General features: G+C 39.6%; 1 protein-coding gene and 1 long non-coding RNA gene across 2 annotated transcripts; one reads left to right on the top strand and one right to left on the bottom strand.

The window, feature by feature from the left end:
* Positions 1–647: 647 nt before the first annotated feature.
* On the bottom strand, positions 648–1,753 carry LOC136441506 (uncharacterized). The gene is made up of 2 exons (XR_010756900.1): positions 1,462–1,753; positions 648–969 (listed from the first exon to the last, which is right to left on the bottom strand). It is a non-coding gene; the product is annotated as an uncharacterized lncRNA (long non-coding RNA).
* Positions 1,754–3,820: 2,067 nt separating this feature from the next.
* Positions 3,821–6,813, top strand: LOC136441913 (uncharacterized). The gene is made up of 5 exons (XM_066438474.1): positions 3,821–4,712; positions 5,225–5,346; positions 5,876–5,935; positions 6,235–6,335; positions 6,705–6,813. Exons 1-5 carry the CDS (start codon positions 4,029–4,031, stop codon positions 6,752–6,754), a joined length of 1,017 nt encoding a protein of 338 aa, XP_066294571.1. The 5' UTR covers positions 3,821–4,028; the 3' UTR covers positions 6,755–6,813.
* The last annotated feature ends 13,367 nt before the right edge of the window (positions 6,814–20,180 follow it).

The following is a 20,180-nucleotide window of genomic DNA, read 5'->3' as shown; positions in this document are numbered from 1 at the left end:
ATATATAAATTTCAGAGGAAAATATTCTAAGAAAAAGTTTATATTTGTTACGTCCTCACTGACATGTCCTTATTTCTTCTGTCCTCAAGAATAAATTTCTTACACCTAGAATGAGTTTTTTGCACTAAGAGTGAGGTTCTTGAAATAGGAATACCTTTCTGTCCTCAAGAATGAATTTATTACATCTAGAATGAGTTTCTTCCACTGAGAGCGAGGTTCTTGAAATAGGAATACCTTTCTGACCTCAAGAATGAATTTCTTACACCTAGAATGAGTTTCTTCCACTAAGAGCGAGGTTCTTGAAATAGGAATACCTTTCTGTCCTCAAGAATGAATTTCTTACATCTAAGAATGAGTTTCTTCCACTAAGAGCGAGGTTCTTGAAATAGGAATACCTTTCTGACCTCAAGAATGAATTTATTACACCTAGAATGAGTTTCTTCCACTTAGAGCAAGGTTCTTGAAATATGAATACCTTTCTGACCTCAAGAATGAATTTATTACACCTAAGAGTGAGGTTCTTGTTGTAGGAATACCTTTCTGTCCTCAAGAATGAATTCCTTAAACCTAGAAACAGTTTCTTGAATCAAGATGGAGGTCTTGAATCAAGAATACCATTTAATAAATCAATGATGATATAATTTAAATATGTTCCAATCATATTTATTATCATTGATCTAATTGTTTAATACACAGTTTTGGATTTTTCTTTCTAATGCCCATTCTTAACCAAGGATTGCAAAGATCAACCAGTTTGCAATACAATTGTTTCCATAAATGTTTCACATTTGATGCTGTGATAAAAGCACATTTTCTCTGTGCTGACATACAAATAACTAATTGTCCTTCTAAAACTGTCAGTTCTGCAGTGTTGTAGCTGTCCTTCTTATAATCAATGACTTGTAATTGTTGAAAGATTTTCCAAACTCGAGACGGGGGCATCTTCTTTGGTCCAACAGGTTTCTAAGTCTAGAAAAACAAAACAAAAAGATGACGATGACTGTCATTTTCCTACATCGCCCCCCTCCCCCTTATACATGCATTGGGATGGGGGCTAATGTGCAGTTGCTTGAAAATGTTATACTTATACTTTTTTAGTACCTGGTAGGTATTACTGCACGTAACGTACATGTTCTGCAATTACTGGTTGACTGTATCATGCAACCACAAACACAACAAAGGTTTCTAAGCCTAGAAAAACACACAAAGAGTTAGTGACTGTCATTTTCCTATATCGCCCCCCTCCCCCATATATATATATACATGCATGGGGGAGGGGGGGCTTGTGCATTTGCTTGAAAATGATATACTTCAACTTTTTTAGTACCTTTGAGGGATAACTGCACTAAACGTACATGCTCTGCAATTACTGGTTGGCTGTATCATGCAACCACAAACACAAAACTAAGAGTATCTACTTGGGAAATAATTTATTTTCATGCAAGACAGGCTATAACATACCTGGAGCATATCTGTTGATGGCGTTGGCCTGAGGAAGCATTTTGGAACTTAAAACAAGTCATCTACGCTGTGTAGTGAGTCCCACATGATACCAAAAAGTGTCCTCACGAAACTAGCCACATCTTTCCCTATTATTGTAAGATCTAAACCGCACATCAGGCAAATACAGCTGGAGCCCAAACTCAACGGTCCACATTCAAACTCTCTTTACAGCAAAGGATGATGGGAGTATTAAATTAGCATAATTGACTTTCTCATTACAAGAAAAACAATAATTATCTTCTTGAGCTTTACAATGTTAAGTAAAGAAAGGAAATCATGCAAATTCGAACTTTCATTTTTAGATAACACAGAAAAGCAGGAAACATCTTTCTTTAACTTTGTGGAAAAGGAATTCGAACAGAAAAACACTTGGGAATTACTTGTTTTACAGTTTCTTGATTTTCTCATTTTTCTTAACTGTATTTGGTCAAGAAAATCCTTACAATTCTTCTTAGATATACTAAGAATAGCAAGAATCATATTCCTCAGACTTCCTAAATCAAGAAAACAAGAAATGTCAAGAATGTTTTCCTAGTGAAATGAAAGTCTAAAGAAAAATTCATGTATGGCAAGAATAAAAATCTTAAGAGTAGATTCTGTAAAATACTCCATTTGACCAAACAAGAAGCAAATACTGTGTGAAGAATAAGGAAGAAAGATTGACTAGAATTTCTAGAATATTCTTGCTGATAAAAAATCAGACTAGAAATCCTCTCTTCACCTAAGAAAAACAAGAATAAAACTCTTAATGTAAGATTTAACGTACAAAGGTTTTGCGTAAGATTTCTTGATTTTCTTGAAATTCTTTATGGAAGAAAATATTTCTCTCAATAAGAAAAAATAAGAAAACAAGAAAAATAAGAAACAGCATTTTTGGTAGTGTACATGACGAGTGAAATAATTACAAAAACAATGTGACTAATCTAAAGCAAATCCATGTAAGATCAAAAAGTATGCCAACTACGAATAGCATACAAATTATGTTCATCGTATAAAAAGTCCAATAAAAAAGGAAGAAAAACTAGATGTTTCATAGGCATGTTATTATTTATACCGGTCGTCATCATAATGTCACCTAGCGATTCAGCTGTGAAGTACATCGGTGCCAATTTGACTTTTAACCTGTTTAGCTCTACTCATGTGGTTACATTGTGAACTGTACACTGTGACCTAAAGTATGCAGCTTTCCACAATTTTTTCATCATCTTTAGTAAGCATTCAATAATAAAGGGGTTACTATATCAAAACTATTCGTTTAATACATGTACTTTCAAATTTTAGTATAGGATCATCAATGTATCATTTTTTTCACATTGGAAAAGTAATCCTATTATTAAGTCCTGTATGGATAATGACAGTTTATATCTGTACCCAGTGAGGTTCATGATAGGACTTTCACTCAGGTGGCAGATGTAATTAGAAGAGAGGAACACCAATATATATATAAATCATGCAAATTAAGACTTCATTTACATGATTAATGGTAAAATATACTATAACATCATAGTGGTTGTAAATGACAGGAATTTCCTGCTTGCGGTGTTTGGAAGTTAACCGAAGGTGAACATTATTAGACAAAAATTAAGCAAATCAGGGCCTAATTTGAATAATTAATGATGGCATGATATAATACCCTTCTTTGCTAGCTGAGATCAGACATTCATACTTTGGACAACTTGTTGACATTTTTTGCATATTAATCAATGAGAAATGTTTAGAATAAGCATCATTTGGCGAAGTTATGAGTTCACGGAACTCGAATTATTTATTTTGTTCCTCCCACCGTTGTTACCATTAGTACGTCCATGTATTTCACGATGATACTACAGAACAGGTGTTTTAAAAAAACACATTTGAATTCCTGCCATTTACACTATGGACTTGAAGTATTTTCTCATTAATCATGCAAACGAGGTATGCATTTTTATAATTGATATCTATCGACATTCCTATCTTTCTCAGTTACATATGTCATATGTTTGATAATCTTGTCATGGAATGCAGCGGATTTATTTTACAAAATCCTTATCGATTATGCAGGGGAGATACTGATTTGCTAAATTAGCACAAAATTCGAAGTTATCTACCAAAAATTATGCCGATTCGTCAACATTTTATTCAAATATTCTCGTTCAAAGTCTGAAATAAAATCTGTCTCTTCAGTTAAAAAAAACATAATGTGACCCAACCCTGCACCACTTATTCTAGGTCCGGGAGATATATCTAACACTCAAAAATTACGACCATTTATATATATATATATATATTACATAGAATGTTCAGAACACGAGATGTCAAAAAAGTCATAAAGATCTATCTACAGCTTCTCGATTTATTTTGTCCCCAGACACAGACATTAGAGAACGAAAACATAACCTTGTTGAATGTAAACAGTTCGGAATTTGCGCCATGCCTTTGCACACGACTCGAATATTGAACTATTGTGAACCCGGAAGTTGACTAAGAAGTAAACATTTCCAACGGTGGCCGTGTGAAGAACATAGCTTACGCAAAGCTTGTCCACCATGTTGAGGATTTGTGAGAAACTTCGCGATGTGGACGCCAAGGCCAGGAGACTCGGACTAGTGCGTACCGAGACAGACTACCTCCGTGCCCTGCTGGACGCCATGGCGAACATGGACAGGTGTGTAGAAGTGGAGGTGCTGAAAAGTCTGGGAGACGTGAACTTGGAGAAGGGAGTACTTGGGAATGACGTAGTTAAGTTCAACATGGCCTTGTCGCTTTACACGATTGCGCGAGTCCGTTGTGAGTACCAGGAGTCGGGAGAAGCCATAGACAACCGCTGCAATTACGCAGAGAGGCTTTTACGGGACACTTCGTCAACTGAAGAATCACAGCGTAGAGAAAGGACTACACCTGCGAAGGTGGCGGAAAGGTTTCAAGATATAGACAGAAAATGTGCTGCAGGCGGTAACATAGACTCTGTGATGATTGGATACGCTCTGTTAATGATTGAGGGAATGGTGAGTGACAGCAACTTGTTAGAAGTAGAGGCGATCAAAAGTATCGGTGACGTGTACCTGAAAAGAGGAACAGAAACCAGAGACACGCCATGTTTGACCAAGGCCTCTGCTCTGTACAACACTGCACTGGAGCGGTGTACTGACTTCCACGGCACAGTTGTCATTGTTCACCGCCTACTACACTGTTCAAAATTGAGGCAAGGAATCATCACAAGTAAAAGCAAGGTGAGCAAACATATCAAAACCTTAGGGATATCGAAGCGGAAGTAAGGTCAGAGGTCAAAGACACTTGAAGTACCCAGTCTGAATAGTAGCAGTGAATGTACTTGACTCTGTGGTATTTGGAGTATGTTTCAGGCATTTCTATGTTACAGGGACCAAGATGGATTGACAAGGGAGTTCGTGGAGTGGTCTCCTCGGTCCTTCATGTTCGAGCTGTTCATGAAAGTCTTGCTCAAGACCCATTTCCCATAGGCTGTGAGCAAAGCTTAATACAGTTGTTTAGTAAAAAGAATAAAACTGTGCCTCGTTTCTTCCATGGGGAATGGGTGTAGAAAAGAATGAAAAGCCAGCCTTTGCAGGACTATGATGACTGCTCAGAATTCAACTGTATCCAGTATGATAATTCACTGCACTTATCACATGTAAAAGGGAACAAATGAAATTTTAGTTTCCTATAATTACGATAAATGGTTAGGTGAATTGCATTGACCTCTCTATTCTGTATGTTCTAATAGAGGTCAGCATGCAAACAACGATCACATCACCTCAGTGGAGAGATGGACTACATTTCGTCTTCGTTATCAGCGGTATGCTTATCAAGTGACGCCATCAATGACAAGAACGACAGTCCACTGATGTAAGTAGTACAAGGATAAATGACATTGACATCAAAATCAAATCAAAATCACGGATAATACATTTGACAAGAGTTCGAAGACCTCATGCCTCCATAAAATGATTTGAGTAGCTTTATTGTTTTATCTTGTTTCATTGATGATACAAAGAACGCTGTATTTAGCATAGTTAATACTAAATAGTGGTCTTCTCTATAAAATCTATATATTGTCTTAAGCGTGAATCTTTGGCAGAATATCAAGTTTGCCTGTCATCTTCAACTATGCAAATGACGTGTGTATTTACATAATTTATGCAATGTATGCACCCGTGAGATCGTCACTACCAGATGATGATGATGTACAGTGATACCTTTACCTTACTAGCACATATCACAAGTATTATTGTTGATTTAGCTATATACTTGTTCGTAGGTTAATCTAATCTCACTCACCAATATGTTTCTTTGAATTTGTAGTTGTAGAAGACTTTACCAAAGTTACTTTACTACTGTTGTGTCAACAAAATTTTATATTGTTATTTCTACTCAGCCTAGAAGGTGGCCGGACAGAATTTAAGGATGCCAAACATACCAGTGAAGAAAACGACAAGTCAGTAACTCTTTGATTTTTCTCTCCAGCAAGTTTGTAGACCACATTATAAGTCCTATTAATATATATATATATATGTATATACGATTTATGGCCCCTACAAATTTACACACGAAGTTTTTCATTGAATAATTCATCCTTGTAGAGGTAAAGAATATATGTTTGACGTCATGAAAGCGTGGACAAAACATGCGACACATATGACCTTCTTATTGGACACTTGTGACATACATATGACATTCTATGTTTTGGACAATTTACGCCTTAATATATCGACTACGGCTTGATTCCTTTGCCAGATTCTACCGCAGGTATATAGTGACTGCTGACTATGGCATGAAGAACGGAGACCTGGACGAAGCAGAGACAAACTTGGCATCCGCTCTGAAGCTCATTCACGGTCTGTTATGCTTTCTCTATAATTTAGTTTCAATTAGCATATAACTCTGATCTCTTCAAGTATGTAATTTAGACAATTTCAAAGCCTCATATAAAAGTATTCTGCTCTAAAATTTGATACGACGATTCAAAGGAACAAATTTTTTTCTGATCTTTATGGCACTTTTGTTTCCTTCAAACCGTATATAGTTATGATATTTGATTTTGAAAGGATTAGATTTGTATTAAAAGCAATATTCAATTGATCAGTATGTATATTATATGTACCTCTAATATGAACTTCATCATTAAACAAGTATCGATTGTAATCTGTAAACAGGCGAATGGACATCTTAAAAACTATGCTTGTTTTCAATTGTCTATCATACAGATCCAAGCAAGCCCCGCACAGCTAAAGAAGCCGACTGTCTGTGCAGATAAGGTGACGTCTACGTCGAGCGAGGCAAGCGGACAGGAGAAGGTAGGAAATTCACACAGGCCGCAGCTCTGTATAACGCCTACATGGCACGGACAGATGGAGACAAACAAAACGTGATAGCAAAACTCCTGGAAACAGAACGGCAGTTTCTTCGAAATACTTGTAAGATGGACCGTGAGCCGTGTCTGTATACTGCCAGCTTGAGCCACAGAAAGAAATTAGATAAAATGCGTGCTGGCGCAAAAGCTCAGCTGGAAACCATTCATCAAGAATACAACCCCTATCAGTATGACGAGGATGATCCCGTCGTGAGAGAAGTAGAGATTAAGCGAGCTAATGCGGTCAAAAACCTGTTTAAGGGTATAACATGTCAAAGGCGAAAGTTTATTCAAGTATTGACAGGTGAATGTATCGATGCACTTGGTCCTCCTCCATGCAAGTACGCGTTCATCGGGTTAGGCTCACAGGCAACAGAACTGGTCACACCCTACTCTGATCTAGAATTCGCCATTCTGATTGAAGACGGGAAGGACAATGATGACACACGGCGGTACTTCCTCAACCTCACACACTACCTACACCTGAAAGTCATCAACCTGGGAGAGACCATCCTCCCAGCCATTGCCATCCCGTCACTCAATAATTTCCAATCAGAAGACCCAGAGAAAGACTGGTTCTTTGACGCTGTCACACCGCGTGGCTTTGCCTTCGACGGCTTCATGCCATGGGCAAGTAAGACTCCATTCGGAAGAGACAAGACTAAGAACAAACCTCGGGTTAGCCTCATCCAGACCCCTGCCAAGTTAGCAGAATATCAACAGCTACACATCGCCCTGTCGGAAGGATATCACCTCTCAGACATCCTCAGGCGGGTAGCCTATGTAACAGGAGATGAAGATTTAGTAAATGAGTATATGGACAAGGTGAACAAAAGCTTAGACCGTTCCCCTTTAACTGCAAGATTGTTAGCAGTATTAACACTGTGGATTGATGCTCAGGAAAATGTAAGTCTTAAACCGAAGGGGCAACTCTTGGATGTAAAGAAAGAACTTTATCGTTTTCCCATCGTAGCTGTTGACGTGATGAGCTTTACCTCTAGAGTTATGATCGCGAGTGTGTGGCAAATGATGGAAGAATTGCGCAATGCACCACGCATCAGTGAAGACGATGCCAACCACTTGAACGTACTGGTCAGTATCTCGGCAGAGCTGCGGTTAAGAACGTACATTGCCAATGGAGGGCAAAAGGAAAGACTGTCCCCGCTCGTTGAGATGACAGGTCAACACGGTAAACATGGCGATGTTGATTTGGTTGAGTCAGTGTTCCACGTACCGGACTCTAAAATGCTTTACAGGTACTACTACACTGCGATTCCACTGAAGAGATATTTCATTCATAGATTAAGAAGGGCGAGTCTAACAAGGATGAGTCTAACAAGAGAGATATTTTCGGTGTCCCTCTTTGATAACTCTTCCCAAACCCGGGGTCGTATAGCCAATACGCTGCTGTATTTTGATGCATCCATACATCACTTCGAATCAGCACTAGAAGAAGCATGTGACGATAAAGTTAAAGAGTTTGATGCACTTGCTCAGTTAGGCTATGCCTGGCACAAGCGTGGTGATTTTAAGAAAGCTATGAGCTACTACGAACAGTCACTCAAACTTGGTTACGCGATACATGGAGAGGTAGATCCGGTTATCGCCGCATTGCTAGCAGACATTGCATTATGCTGGCACAATCTCGGATATCAGAGTAAAGCCCTTACTTACTACAAACAGTCATTAGCGATGATGAAAGCTATCTATGGAGAGAACAACGCACATCCACTTATTGCTTCCCCTCTTAGGAAAATTGGATTATGTTGGAGTGAACTAGGCAATCAGAATAAGGCCATAAGCTATATCGAGAAGTCACTGAAAATGTGCGAAGCTACCTACGGAGACGATGGAACACATCCGGATATTGCTGAATCACTCAACAACCTTGGATTCTGTTGGAGTAAACTTGGTCATGATCGTAAAGCTATCGGTTATTACGAACGGTCAATGACGATGACGAAAGCTATCTATGGAGACAACACATTACATCCAGACATCGCTTCATCACTTCATGACATTGGAACACGTTGGAGTGACCTCGGTTACTACGGTAAAGCTATTAGCTACCAAGAACAGGCACTGAAGATGAGGAGAGCCGTCTATGGAGACAACACGGCACACCGTGACATCGCTTCATCACTTAGTGGCATCGGAACATGCTGGAGTGCCCTTGGTTGCTACAGTTAAGCTATGAGTTATCAAGAAAAGTCACTGACGTTGAGGAGAGATATCTATGGAGACAACACGGCTCACCGTGACATTATTTCATCACTGTTGAATATTGGGTCATGTTTGAGTGCCCTTGGCGACCAAAGCAAAGCTATTTATTACACAAAACTGGCACTCGGGATGAGCAAAGCTATCTATGGAAAGAGTACAGCACATCCTGTCATTGCGTCATCCCTCAGCAGCATTGGATCATGTTGCAGTGCCCTCGGGAACCTGAGTGAAGCAATTAATTATCATGAACAAGCATTAACTATGAGGAAAACTATCTACGGGAACGACACGGAGCATCCTGACATTGCTACGTCACTAAACAGCATTGGAACATGTTGGAGTGCCCTTGGTTATCAGAAGAAAGCTATTGGGTATCACGAAGAGTCACTGAATATGCGGAAATCTATCTATGGGGAAGATACTTCACATCCCGAAATTGCCTCATCACTTACCAACATTGGATTGTGTTGGGATAAACTCGGTGACCAGATGAAAGCTATACGATATTGCGAACAGTCACTGCGAATGAAGTGGGACATCTATGGGGACAGCAAGGGCCATCCTGACTGTGCTGAGTCACTGAACAACATTGGAGCTTGTTGGAGTAAACTCGGCAACCAGAGGAAAGCTATCAGTTATTACGAACAGTCACAGAAGATGATGAAAACTATCTATGGGGACAACGCGACACATCCCGACATTGCTTCAACACAAAGCAACATCGGATCGTGTTGGAATGCCCTTGGTAATTACAAGAAAGCTATTCGTTATTATGCACAGTGCCTAAATATGATGAAAACTATTCATGGGGACAACACTGCACACCCAAACATTGCTTTGCCACTGAACAACATTGGGTCATGTTGGGATGGGCTTGGAGATCAGACCAAAGCTATCAGGTATTTTGTACAGTCACTTAAAATGAGGAAAGCTGTATATGGGGACGGCACGGCACATCCGGACATTGCTTCGACCCTAAGCAACATCGGATCATGTTGGATGAAACTAGGCGATCGGAGTAAAGCTATCAGTTATCACGAACAGTCATTTGAGATGCGAAAAGTCATATACAGGGACATCACATCCTGACATTGCCTTGTCACTTAGTCATATTGGATCTTGCTTGATTAACCTCTGTAATCATAGGAAAGCTATCACTTATTATGAACAGTCACTGAAGATGATGAAAGATATTTTGGGGGACAATACGGCGCATCCCAGCATTTGCCACATCACTTTCTAGCATTGGAGTGTGTTGGAGCGCATTAGGTGATCACATGAAAGCTATCGCTAATCACGAACAGTCACTGAAGATGAGAAAAGATATCTATGGAGACAACAAACCACATCCCGAAATTGCCGAATCACTGAACAACACTGGAACATGTTTTGTTGAACTCGGTGATCAGAATAAAGCTATCGCTTATTTTGAACAGTCACTGGAAATGGGAAAGGCTATATATGGAGATGACATAGCACACCCGGACATTGCTTTATCCCTTAACAACATCGCAATGTGCTGGGATTCCGTCGGCGATCAAAATAAGACTAGAAGGTATCATGAACAGTCTTTGAAAATGCTAAAAGCAATCTATGGGGACAATGCGTCACATCCAACCATTGCTGCGTCGCTTAGCAACATTGGATTATGTTTAAGTAACCTAGGTGATCAGAGCAATGCTATCCGTTATCACGAACAGTCACTGAAGATGAGGAAAACTGTCCATGGGCACGACGCACTCCATACCGACATTGCCCAATCAATCAACAACATCGGATTATGTTGGGATAGATCCGGTTATCATAGCGTAGCTATAAGCTATTATGAACAGTCACTGGAGATGACAAAGGCTATTTATGGGCATGAGACGGCACATCCCCACATTGTCAAATTACTTAACAACCTTGGATTATGTTGGAGTAACCTCGGTAATCAGAGTAGGTCTACTAGTTATTATGAGCAATCACTCAAGATGAGGAAAGCTATGTATGGGCACAGCACAGCACATCTTGGCATTGCGTCATCACTTGATAGCCTTGGAATGTGTTGGAGTAAATTTGGTGACCAGAGAAAGGCTATCAGTTATCACGAACTGTCACTGGAGATGTTATAAAGGATCTATGAGGATGGTACGGCAAATCCTATGATTGCGTGTACTCTGAACGGCATCGCGTTGTGTTGGAATGCCTTCGGCGATCAAAGCAAAGCTATGGACTACAAAGAACAGTCACAAGAAATGTTCAGAGCTATCTATGGAGACATGGCGGCATATCATGATATTCCCTAGTACCTTAGTATTGTTAGTAACCTCACCAAAATGCTTGGGTGAACGTACACTAACGACCAAACAATACAGACGGTGGGTAGTACGAACTCCTCGATATATTTCCTGAAATCACACGTCCTAGAGATCAACACACTAAACTCTGTTTGGCACAAAATTTGGAAAAAAGCCAACTATTGCAGTCATAGACATCGCGGCTGTTGTGCAATGAGAAAATATAGAATCTGTGCGCAAGAACGGAGCTAAATATCATCACAGAATTGCTTTACGCGTACACCATCCATACTTAAATCTCTGAGCAGACGGTCGGGGTAGACAATTATTACATTTTCTTATTTAATTACCAGGTGGCTTTTTTTCCGCAGATTTTGGCTTTTCCTATCCCAAAATTGGGAAAGAAGAATGTCAGAAAAGTCGGCGGGCCAGCAAACCTAACAATTGCCCACCCAAACATCTGCTTGGGGGGATTACAATATCTATCTTTTGCTGTTATATAGATGACTGTTTTTAAAATGGTGTCTTTGCTCAAATGTATTAAAAACACAGTAAAGTTTGGAAAATTAGAAGGATGTCAATTTGTTAGGATGTTTTAACATTAGTCATGACAAAAAGTTATCACTTTTAATTAATAAATCACGTATTAATAAATATGTATGCAATTGTAACGGAGCATCACCATTGTGTTGCACGGGCAGACTACCGGCAAAGCCTAACTAACATGTAAGTAACATTTACAGTGAAATGTATACAATGCATAGTGTAAACGTGCATATTGATTAAATAGAGCGCTTACTAGCAGATCTGGTCCTTCTCAAGTTGATTTGAAACGTCGCTTTACCTGAGCGGAAGTGTGACGTCAGCAAAGGATGGAAGGTGCCTGGCAGTCGGTATCGGCACCCGTCTCTGTTGAGGGATGGCCGATTAGCCCTAATGTAGATTGCCTCGTTCATTCCTCTTAGGAAATAATCCTGCTCGGTGTCCAGAATTCTGACTGTTTCAATACACTTTCACAATTCTCAAATCAACTTGAGAAGGATCAGATAACAGATCGAAAACATGTTGTTAAGTGCTTTACTTTGTGTACGAAAATAACGTTTCAATGTCAAATGTATTATCATGACCACATAATGTTTTATGGCGTACAGGGGGACTATAAATGCTCACTGGATACGGTTCAAGGCTTTCGTCGCCTGAGAGTAAATGTATTTCTCCTTTAGTTACTAATCACTCGCTTGTGATGATCCGATTTCAACCCATATTGTATGATAATTACACTTCTATCAATGCTGTGAAGATATGGCACCGTCTTCATTAGGATTAAATGATTATGGTGTCTGATACAAAATGTACTGATTTCGTTATTTCGTTAAAACATCATTATAGCTACACTAGCGTATCAATTTGAAAGTAACGTTTAGGGTTATAGCGAATGCATCTGGCGTGTACGCACTTAAGTTAATTCATTATTGGACTTTTGTTAGTCTTCTCAATGTAGCACATTGAACGGAAGAAAAAAGAAAGAAAGAAAGAAAGAAAGATGGAAGGAAAAGAAAAAGAAAGAAAGAAAGTACGAAAAATGAAAAAGACAGGAAGAGAGAGGCAACTATGGTTCATGTAATATAATATTCAGCATGATGAAACAAAATATATTGCTTCGATGAATACGGACATGTTACAAAGGTTGATTGACGGATCTGTTGCAAAATGTAGTAAGCGGTGTTTTTAATACTCTTTGCAGCTACTATGAAGAAATTTGCCACCAAAGATTATTATGAATATATATGAAATACGTTCATCAGAAAGTTAAAACGTTTACAAATACGAATGGTTCCATCACCACAATCATTCTTTTTCTCTTCTGTAGGTGAAGCGTTCACAAAGTTTCTTCTCCAATACAGTTTGGCATTCAGTATCTTTGGTGAACATAACATGGTGCTGAAGGTTTTTCTGCTGAAATCAATTCTGCAAAACCAATGTATGAGTTTAACGTATACAAATTACATAAAATGCTCTGGATGATATCACAATTATGTAACTGAGCAGATAACTTTTCTAATCCTGATATTGAGTAATAAAATTGTCAAAATCCAGCAAAGTAGTGAGACTGGACCTTGGCCAAATAATACAAAACTAGGCCTGTTTAAGGGACGTTTCTCTCGTTTTTCGCCTCCAAAATAGTTTATCATTCATTTTTTCTGGTTGACATGATATGGTGCTGAAGTTGATTTTTTTTTTACAAAATCAATTCTGCAAATCTCATGTATACATGTTTTCAACAGAACATAAGATAACTTTAGATTCTCTAGAAGGTATGGCATTGATAAAACTGAAAGGTGAACTAGAAAAGGATGTTATTATTATATTGAATAATTAAGATGTCAAAATCCAGCAAATTGGCGAAATAAACGCTAAAAGCATTTAAAATTATGTAGCATGCATCCTTGTAAAAAGCATGAAATAATGAAAACATTCAAAAATATTACTCCATTAGACTCTACTTGCTATCATTAATTCCTGCAATACTTTGTTCCTATTGATCATTGATCATCAAACTTCCTCTGCAGACATATACTCTTTTGAAGAAGAGGAACCATAGGTATCTTTTTTATGATTCTAATTTTTTTTCTTAGAAAGAGATAATCTAGAAAAATGAAACTGTAATGCTGGCAAACAACCAGTTGAGGAAATACAGTTTTTTTTTTCCTAATAAAAAGTCTTTAACAAGGTAAAAATTTTAACACCTTAATCCATCATTTGCCTTATACCATTGATAATGTTGGTGAAGTACGTCCTTTCCGGGGAAAAGGACTTGCCTTCAATAATTTCTTCCTTTGGAACTAATTACCGGTGAGTTCCTCTGCAACAGTGTATTTAATGCGGGGAGTCAGTAGAACATTTCCTATGATTTAAAAAAAACACATGATTAAAAATAGTCAAATTAGGTCCTCTACAGAATCCCGTACAAAGCTGAGTGAATATAAAATTGCTCTCTATTGTGTTTAAAGTTGGTACTTAAAAAGCCACAGCTACATTTTTTTATACAACGTCAATACCACAGACCTTTTTTCAACTTTAGATCTCGTCATATTCCAATCAGATTTGTGCCCTGATCAATAAACACAACATTACATAATAAAATCCTGCTTGCTTCTTTTCGCCAACGCGGACATGATCCAGAGTTGTGGTCGACCCGGGGGCAACAAAGCGCCTCGTTGCCGTACGGATGCCAGTCGCCAGGAGTCGCGCCTAGAGTACCAACGCACTCGCCACTTCAGCCGTTATTTTTCCCTCCCTTCGCGATGGCTGAAATACAAAGAGAAACTATAGGGCGTATTCACGTGACGTCATCACCCCTACCCTCCGTGGGCGGCCATGTTGGTGCTCACCCTGCAGCGAAGTTTCTCGGTGTCCGACGGTCTCTAAATTTCCACGGAATGCGAAGTCGATCGCTGTTTTATTATGTGCAAAGAGTCTCCAGCCTCACATCCTTTTCGCTACAAAAATCGAATTTCACCTACTGGAAATGACCCATTATCGACGAGCGTGGAAATGTTTTCCCCAGCTGCCTACAAACATGGTCGCTAAACTGTTTACAGAGTACGCACAAAATCAGTTCACAGCATACAAGTGTTCCAAGGCCTGCAACCACGTAGTACAGTGTCTTGAGTGTCGTGAAAAATTTTGTTGACAGGGAGTACGTTATGATCGGGAAAGTTCGACGTTGAAAGACCCCCCAGTTTACGAACGTATCTCAAGCAACGGCTACACGGTGCCGCCACTGTGTTACACAACGGGCCTGTAATTTGCTTTTCGACCAGATACAAAGGTTTCTATACTCTCACGTTGATTCTCAAAATTCAACTATTTAGATCCGCTGTTCGTATGTCAGAAATCCACTTTTGTTTCAGTCGTTAGTCCCTTCGTATGTTCCCTTACCTACACGAGAAACGCCAAACCAATCTTACTGTTACCCGATCAGTGTGTGCTTTATCAGTCCCAATCAAACATCTGACCACGAGGCAAAACACCATGATTGTGAGACAAAACGTTTCGAAGGGAAATTGTGAATGGCGTTGAAAACATCTGCTATTTATACGGAGAGTTCCATAGAGCTCCACTATCAAGTGAGCACCAACATGGCCGCCAGTGCTCGTTGCTAGGGGAGGGTCCCCAAAACATACTTTTACGCCAAGCTGAATCGACACAATCCCCTCAGACAAGCAACAACTAACTACACTGACTAACACTAACAGCGGTAACAGTGATAACAGAGATTATCCTACATTTAACTTTGGCTGTTGACATGCTACGACAGTTATGGTAATTTTGAAGGGCTACTTGTAGAGCCTAAAACGACAACAGAAGTTCCACTGGTGTACAATAACCTCTCCTGGTATCCATCCTATTTTAGCTGCAGGGCCTCATCTGTTCCCTCAACAAATACCTTAATTTTTTTTTTTAAATTTGCCAAGGGGACAGAAGACACATTGCAGCTACAACGGACATCAGGATTACACTAACCAAGGTGTCTTATTTTACAAACTCCTATCAGCGACTGTCATTATCAAATTGGTTATTACATGCACTTAGTTCATACCCATCTGACAGACGAAACCAAATTTCTTTGTGCAAGATTGATCATTCCATCTTTCTCCCGACTCGTACATCATGGCACAGTCTTCATCGCCGGCAGTGCCATTGTTTGGGTCACCGTCGTCCCAGTTGGAGTAGCCGGTTGACGCCAGAGTTTGGTTGTCCTCACCGACATTGACATTGTTTGGGTCACCGTCGTCCCAGTTGGAGTAGCCGGTTGACGCCAGAGTTTGGTTGTCCTCACCGACATTGCCATTGACATTGACATTGTTGGGTTCACCGTCGTCCCAGTTGTAGTAGACGGTTGACGCCAGAGTTTGGTTGTCCACGCCGACATTGACATTGACATTGTTGGGTTCACCGTCGTCCCAGTTGGAGTAGCCGGTTGAAGCCAGGGTTTGGTTGTCCTCACCGACATTGACATTGTTGGGTTCCCCGTCGTTCCAGTTGGAGTAGCCGATTGACGCCAGAGTTTGGTTGTCCTCAAACACCCACTGGCCTTCGCTGTCGGCGTAAGATAACCCAATCCAACGCTCCCCATGGTGGTGAACCGTGGCAATAAAATCGGCGAGGAAAGCGTTGGTTTTACTGTCCTTCGGCATGGCTAACATCGCCCCGTCCGCAGCGCACCTCCTTCTAGCCTCGAAATATGTCTGCATCTGACTGAAGTCCTTGTAGCAAACTCTGTTGAAATGCATGTAGCCTGGCACAAGGCAACCTGTGGGGAACCAGGAATTACCGTTTTCTACAGATTTTTTTTCCTTTGACGTACTGGAAGTAGGTCACCAAATGATTTGAGCATTTACTATCGAACAATGTGTGCCTAAGCCCATAACCCAATAGATCAGGTATCCCTCCCGGTGCTTATACGACGAGCAATTGAAAACTACAATGTACGAGGGTGAGTCAGAAAGACATGCATGCCATAGGTATCGTCGCAGGTTCATTTTTGTACGACATTAGTTGGAATTTGGCACTTTTGTGAACGACTGAGTTGATTATAAGATGATCACACCGTTTGAGGCTTGTCAGAAGCAAAAAATAAGTTCCCCCTTGTTCGGGGGTTATCCATATACAATTACTGAAAAAAGGAAAAATTACACCTGTTTGATAATAAGTATCTCCGCAACTTACATGCAAATTTTCATTTCTGAACTCCTTACTATTCTCTTTTACGGCTGAAAGGATGGAGTGAGGTATAATACTAAAACCAGTTGGATCTATAGCCGAAGACGTGATGTGTGGATGAAAGAAAACTTAACACAGATATTACGTGTTTAACGAATAAGACGTGTGTTCAATTCTGTTTCTGTTAGCTTATTGGAAAATAGTGTGCAGAAACCTTTAATCAACACAAAGCATATTGAGGACCCTGATATCGCCTCTGAATTTGAATCTCCAACAGCAACAAAAAAAAGAAGAAAAAATGATTTTATGTCAGAAATGACAATCAGTATGTGGCTTATAGAGATATACATATTGATACATGTTAAATTTCAGTAATTGTGAGTGGGTCACGGAAATTTCCCTTTTACTGCTAATTAAATGTCTCTCCTACTGCTGTCTGCTTCTGACAATCTTCCAAGGGTATAATCATCTTCAAATCAACTGATTCGCTCAAATACATCTGCCCAAAAACTTGAGACATTTCAGTCTTAAGAAGATATGTGCCTTTACATTCTTGCCAAATGTCAACTCATTTCATCTATAAATGAACCTTTTATATATTTAACTACAACGGCATTTTCTTCTGCATCACTCTCGTAGTGTCAAGATCTACCAATAAAACGCATAGCCGTGTCATACGCGAGTAAAGCAAAAAGATGTCTTGATACATGTAGATGGAATAAAAGCACGTAGACAGCAATTGTAAACGTTAGCTCTCATTTAAGGTCAAAGGTTCAGACCTTACCGCCACAAATCGGCACGTCACACCGCTCCCATTGCGTGTCAGGATCGGTGGTGTAGCACCAAACTCCGGGTTCGAGGTCCGGATTCCGGCAGTAGTTCTGCTCCAGCCCTGATATCGGATAATCAGCAGGTTCCCGACCATGTTCATGGGGTGTCTGGCTGTCCCAGCGTTGACACGTCTTGCCTGTTTTTGTCACAGAGACTGTTCCTCGGTAGAATAATCCGTCTCCTAATTCTTATACATAAGAACCAATGGAAAACAACATTACGGACACAGGTAAGGAACACGTAAGAACATAAGATGAAATAACAAACATATGTGCCTGTCACAAAGACTATGTACGATCTATGATAAAAAAACAGTATTTTGCAAGCAAATATACCAGATAGTTTTTTTCCCATAGTCATGGCAATTGGAGTATTTTTTACCTTTAGCTTATACGATGAGCAATAGAAATTAACGATGTAGTGTCCAAACTAGGCAAGCAACATTTGTGAGCAGATGCAGCATCATCCATCACCCTTTCCATGCACAAACGGACTGTTCCAAAATTAATCTAGGCCTGGACAAAATTGAAATGTTCCCAAAAAAGTCATCCCAGTCAGAAACGGAGCTTTCCCCATTTGACCCCTTATGCAAGAATGGACTCTTCCACAGGCAGCCTCATATATAACGGATGAGGCAAAAACACTTCCACTCAATACATGCACTAAATCTTGTCCAAAACTAGAGTTAAAAAACAGTCCCTAAATGCTGGAATGGACACCTTTTAATGGTTTCACACAAAATGGAAGAGTTCAAAACAGCATACACTAAGCAAATGGACTTTTGCACAATTAACCCAGTCCAAAAAATAATTCTTTAAAAAGGCCCCCGTGCAAGAATGGGCTCTTCCAGCGCCATCCCCTTGTAAGATAAACCAGCCCAAACACATTTCCCCTCAAAAAATGGATTTTGGCATAATTAATAGGCCCAGTTCGAAATTGAAGTTCAATTTTCCCAAAGAATGGACTCATTCATTTCCAACCTATTAGAATAGACCGGTCTTAAAACACTTCCAAAAATTGCCTTTTGCTCAATCAAACCCAGTCCACAATTGATATTCTACAAAAAATGTCCCCCGTGCAAGAATTAACTCATTCAGCTAACCATTGCATATCAGCTATAATGTACATTTTTGGTCCAAAAATGGCCCCCAAATCACAACATTATTCATTCTCAATTAGCGAATACCAAAGGTGTGAATATTCTCTGTCCATATGCCCAATTCGACCATACTACAAACCACGCCTATACCAAAATTCAGGTCATTTGGTTGTAAAAATTTCTTAAAAAAATATGTCCAAAAATCACAAAAAAATTCGTTTCAGATTAATGTATGACAAAAGTGGTAATAAAGCATTGTCCGCATATGTCCAAGCTACGCCTATACCAAATTTCAGGGCATTTGTTTGTAATACCAGCAGCAGGGCATAGTATGAAAAAAATACACGTTTGGTTTAAAAATGGCCCAAAAATGCAAAATTGATAATTTAGAAGCAATGAATGCCAAACGAATTCCTATTGACATATGTCCAAGGCCTCCATATACCAAATGTCAGGTCATTTGGTTGTACGAATCTATTTGAAGATTTGACATGAGAAAGAAACATTGTATTCCATCCATACCTGTGGCATGGAGTGAACTATGAAAGCAACAGTTTTCAGTCAAGCGAGGGGAAGAAAACGATGTTATAATGGATGTAGATGGAAGAAAAGCATGGAAGCAGAAATCACAAACACTAGCTCTCATTTAAGCTTGAACTTCCAGACCTTACCATTGCAGACTGTCACGTTACAATAGTCCCATCTCGTGTCAGGATCAGCAGTGTAGCACCAAACTCCGGGTTTGCCATCCGGTTTCCGGCAGTAGTTCTGCTCCAGTCCGGAGGACGGATAATTATCAGGTGTCCGATCATGTTCATGAGGTGTCTGGCTGTCCCAGCGTTGACACGTCTTGCCTGTTTCGGTCACAGAGACTGTTCCTCGGTAGGATGCTCCATTTCCCTCCTGACAATTTCCCGAGTCTTATGAATGAGAAACAAAGAAATGAATTGTTCAAATTGTAATAGGTAGCAATTTAGTAATTGCAAGTATCATGCTTAGATGTAAATATGTCTGTACTTATATGTAAATATGCACTTATGTGTATATCTGGTGGTTGAATGATATATGTTGTATTGTTTCATGAGCCCTGGAAGATTAGCCCTCTAGAGGGGCTAAATGACATCTTAATAAAGGAAGTAAACCAAAAGACAAACATTATCAAGGATGCAGG

This window comes from Branchiostoma lanceolatum, chromosome 9 (assembly GCF_035083965.1).
Source record: "Branchiostoma lanceolatum isolate klBraLanc5 chromosome 9, klBraLanc5.hap2, whole genome shotgun sequence".
NCBI lineage: Eukaryota > Metazoa > Chordata > Leptocardii > Amphioxiformes > Branchiostomatidae > Branchiostoma > Branchiostoma lanceolatum.
The sequence above is the reverse complement of the archived record's forward strand: the minus strand, read 5'-3'. Positions and strand labels throughout refer to the sequence as shown.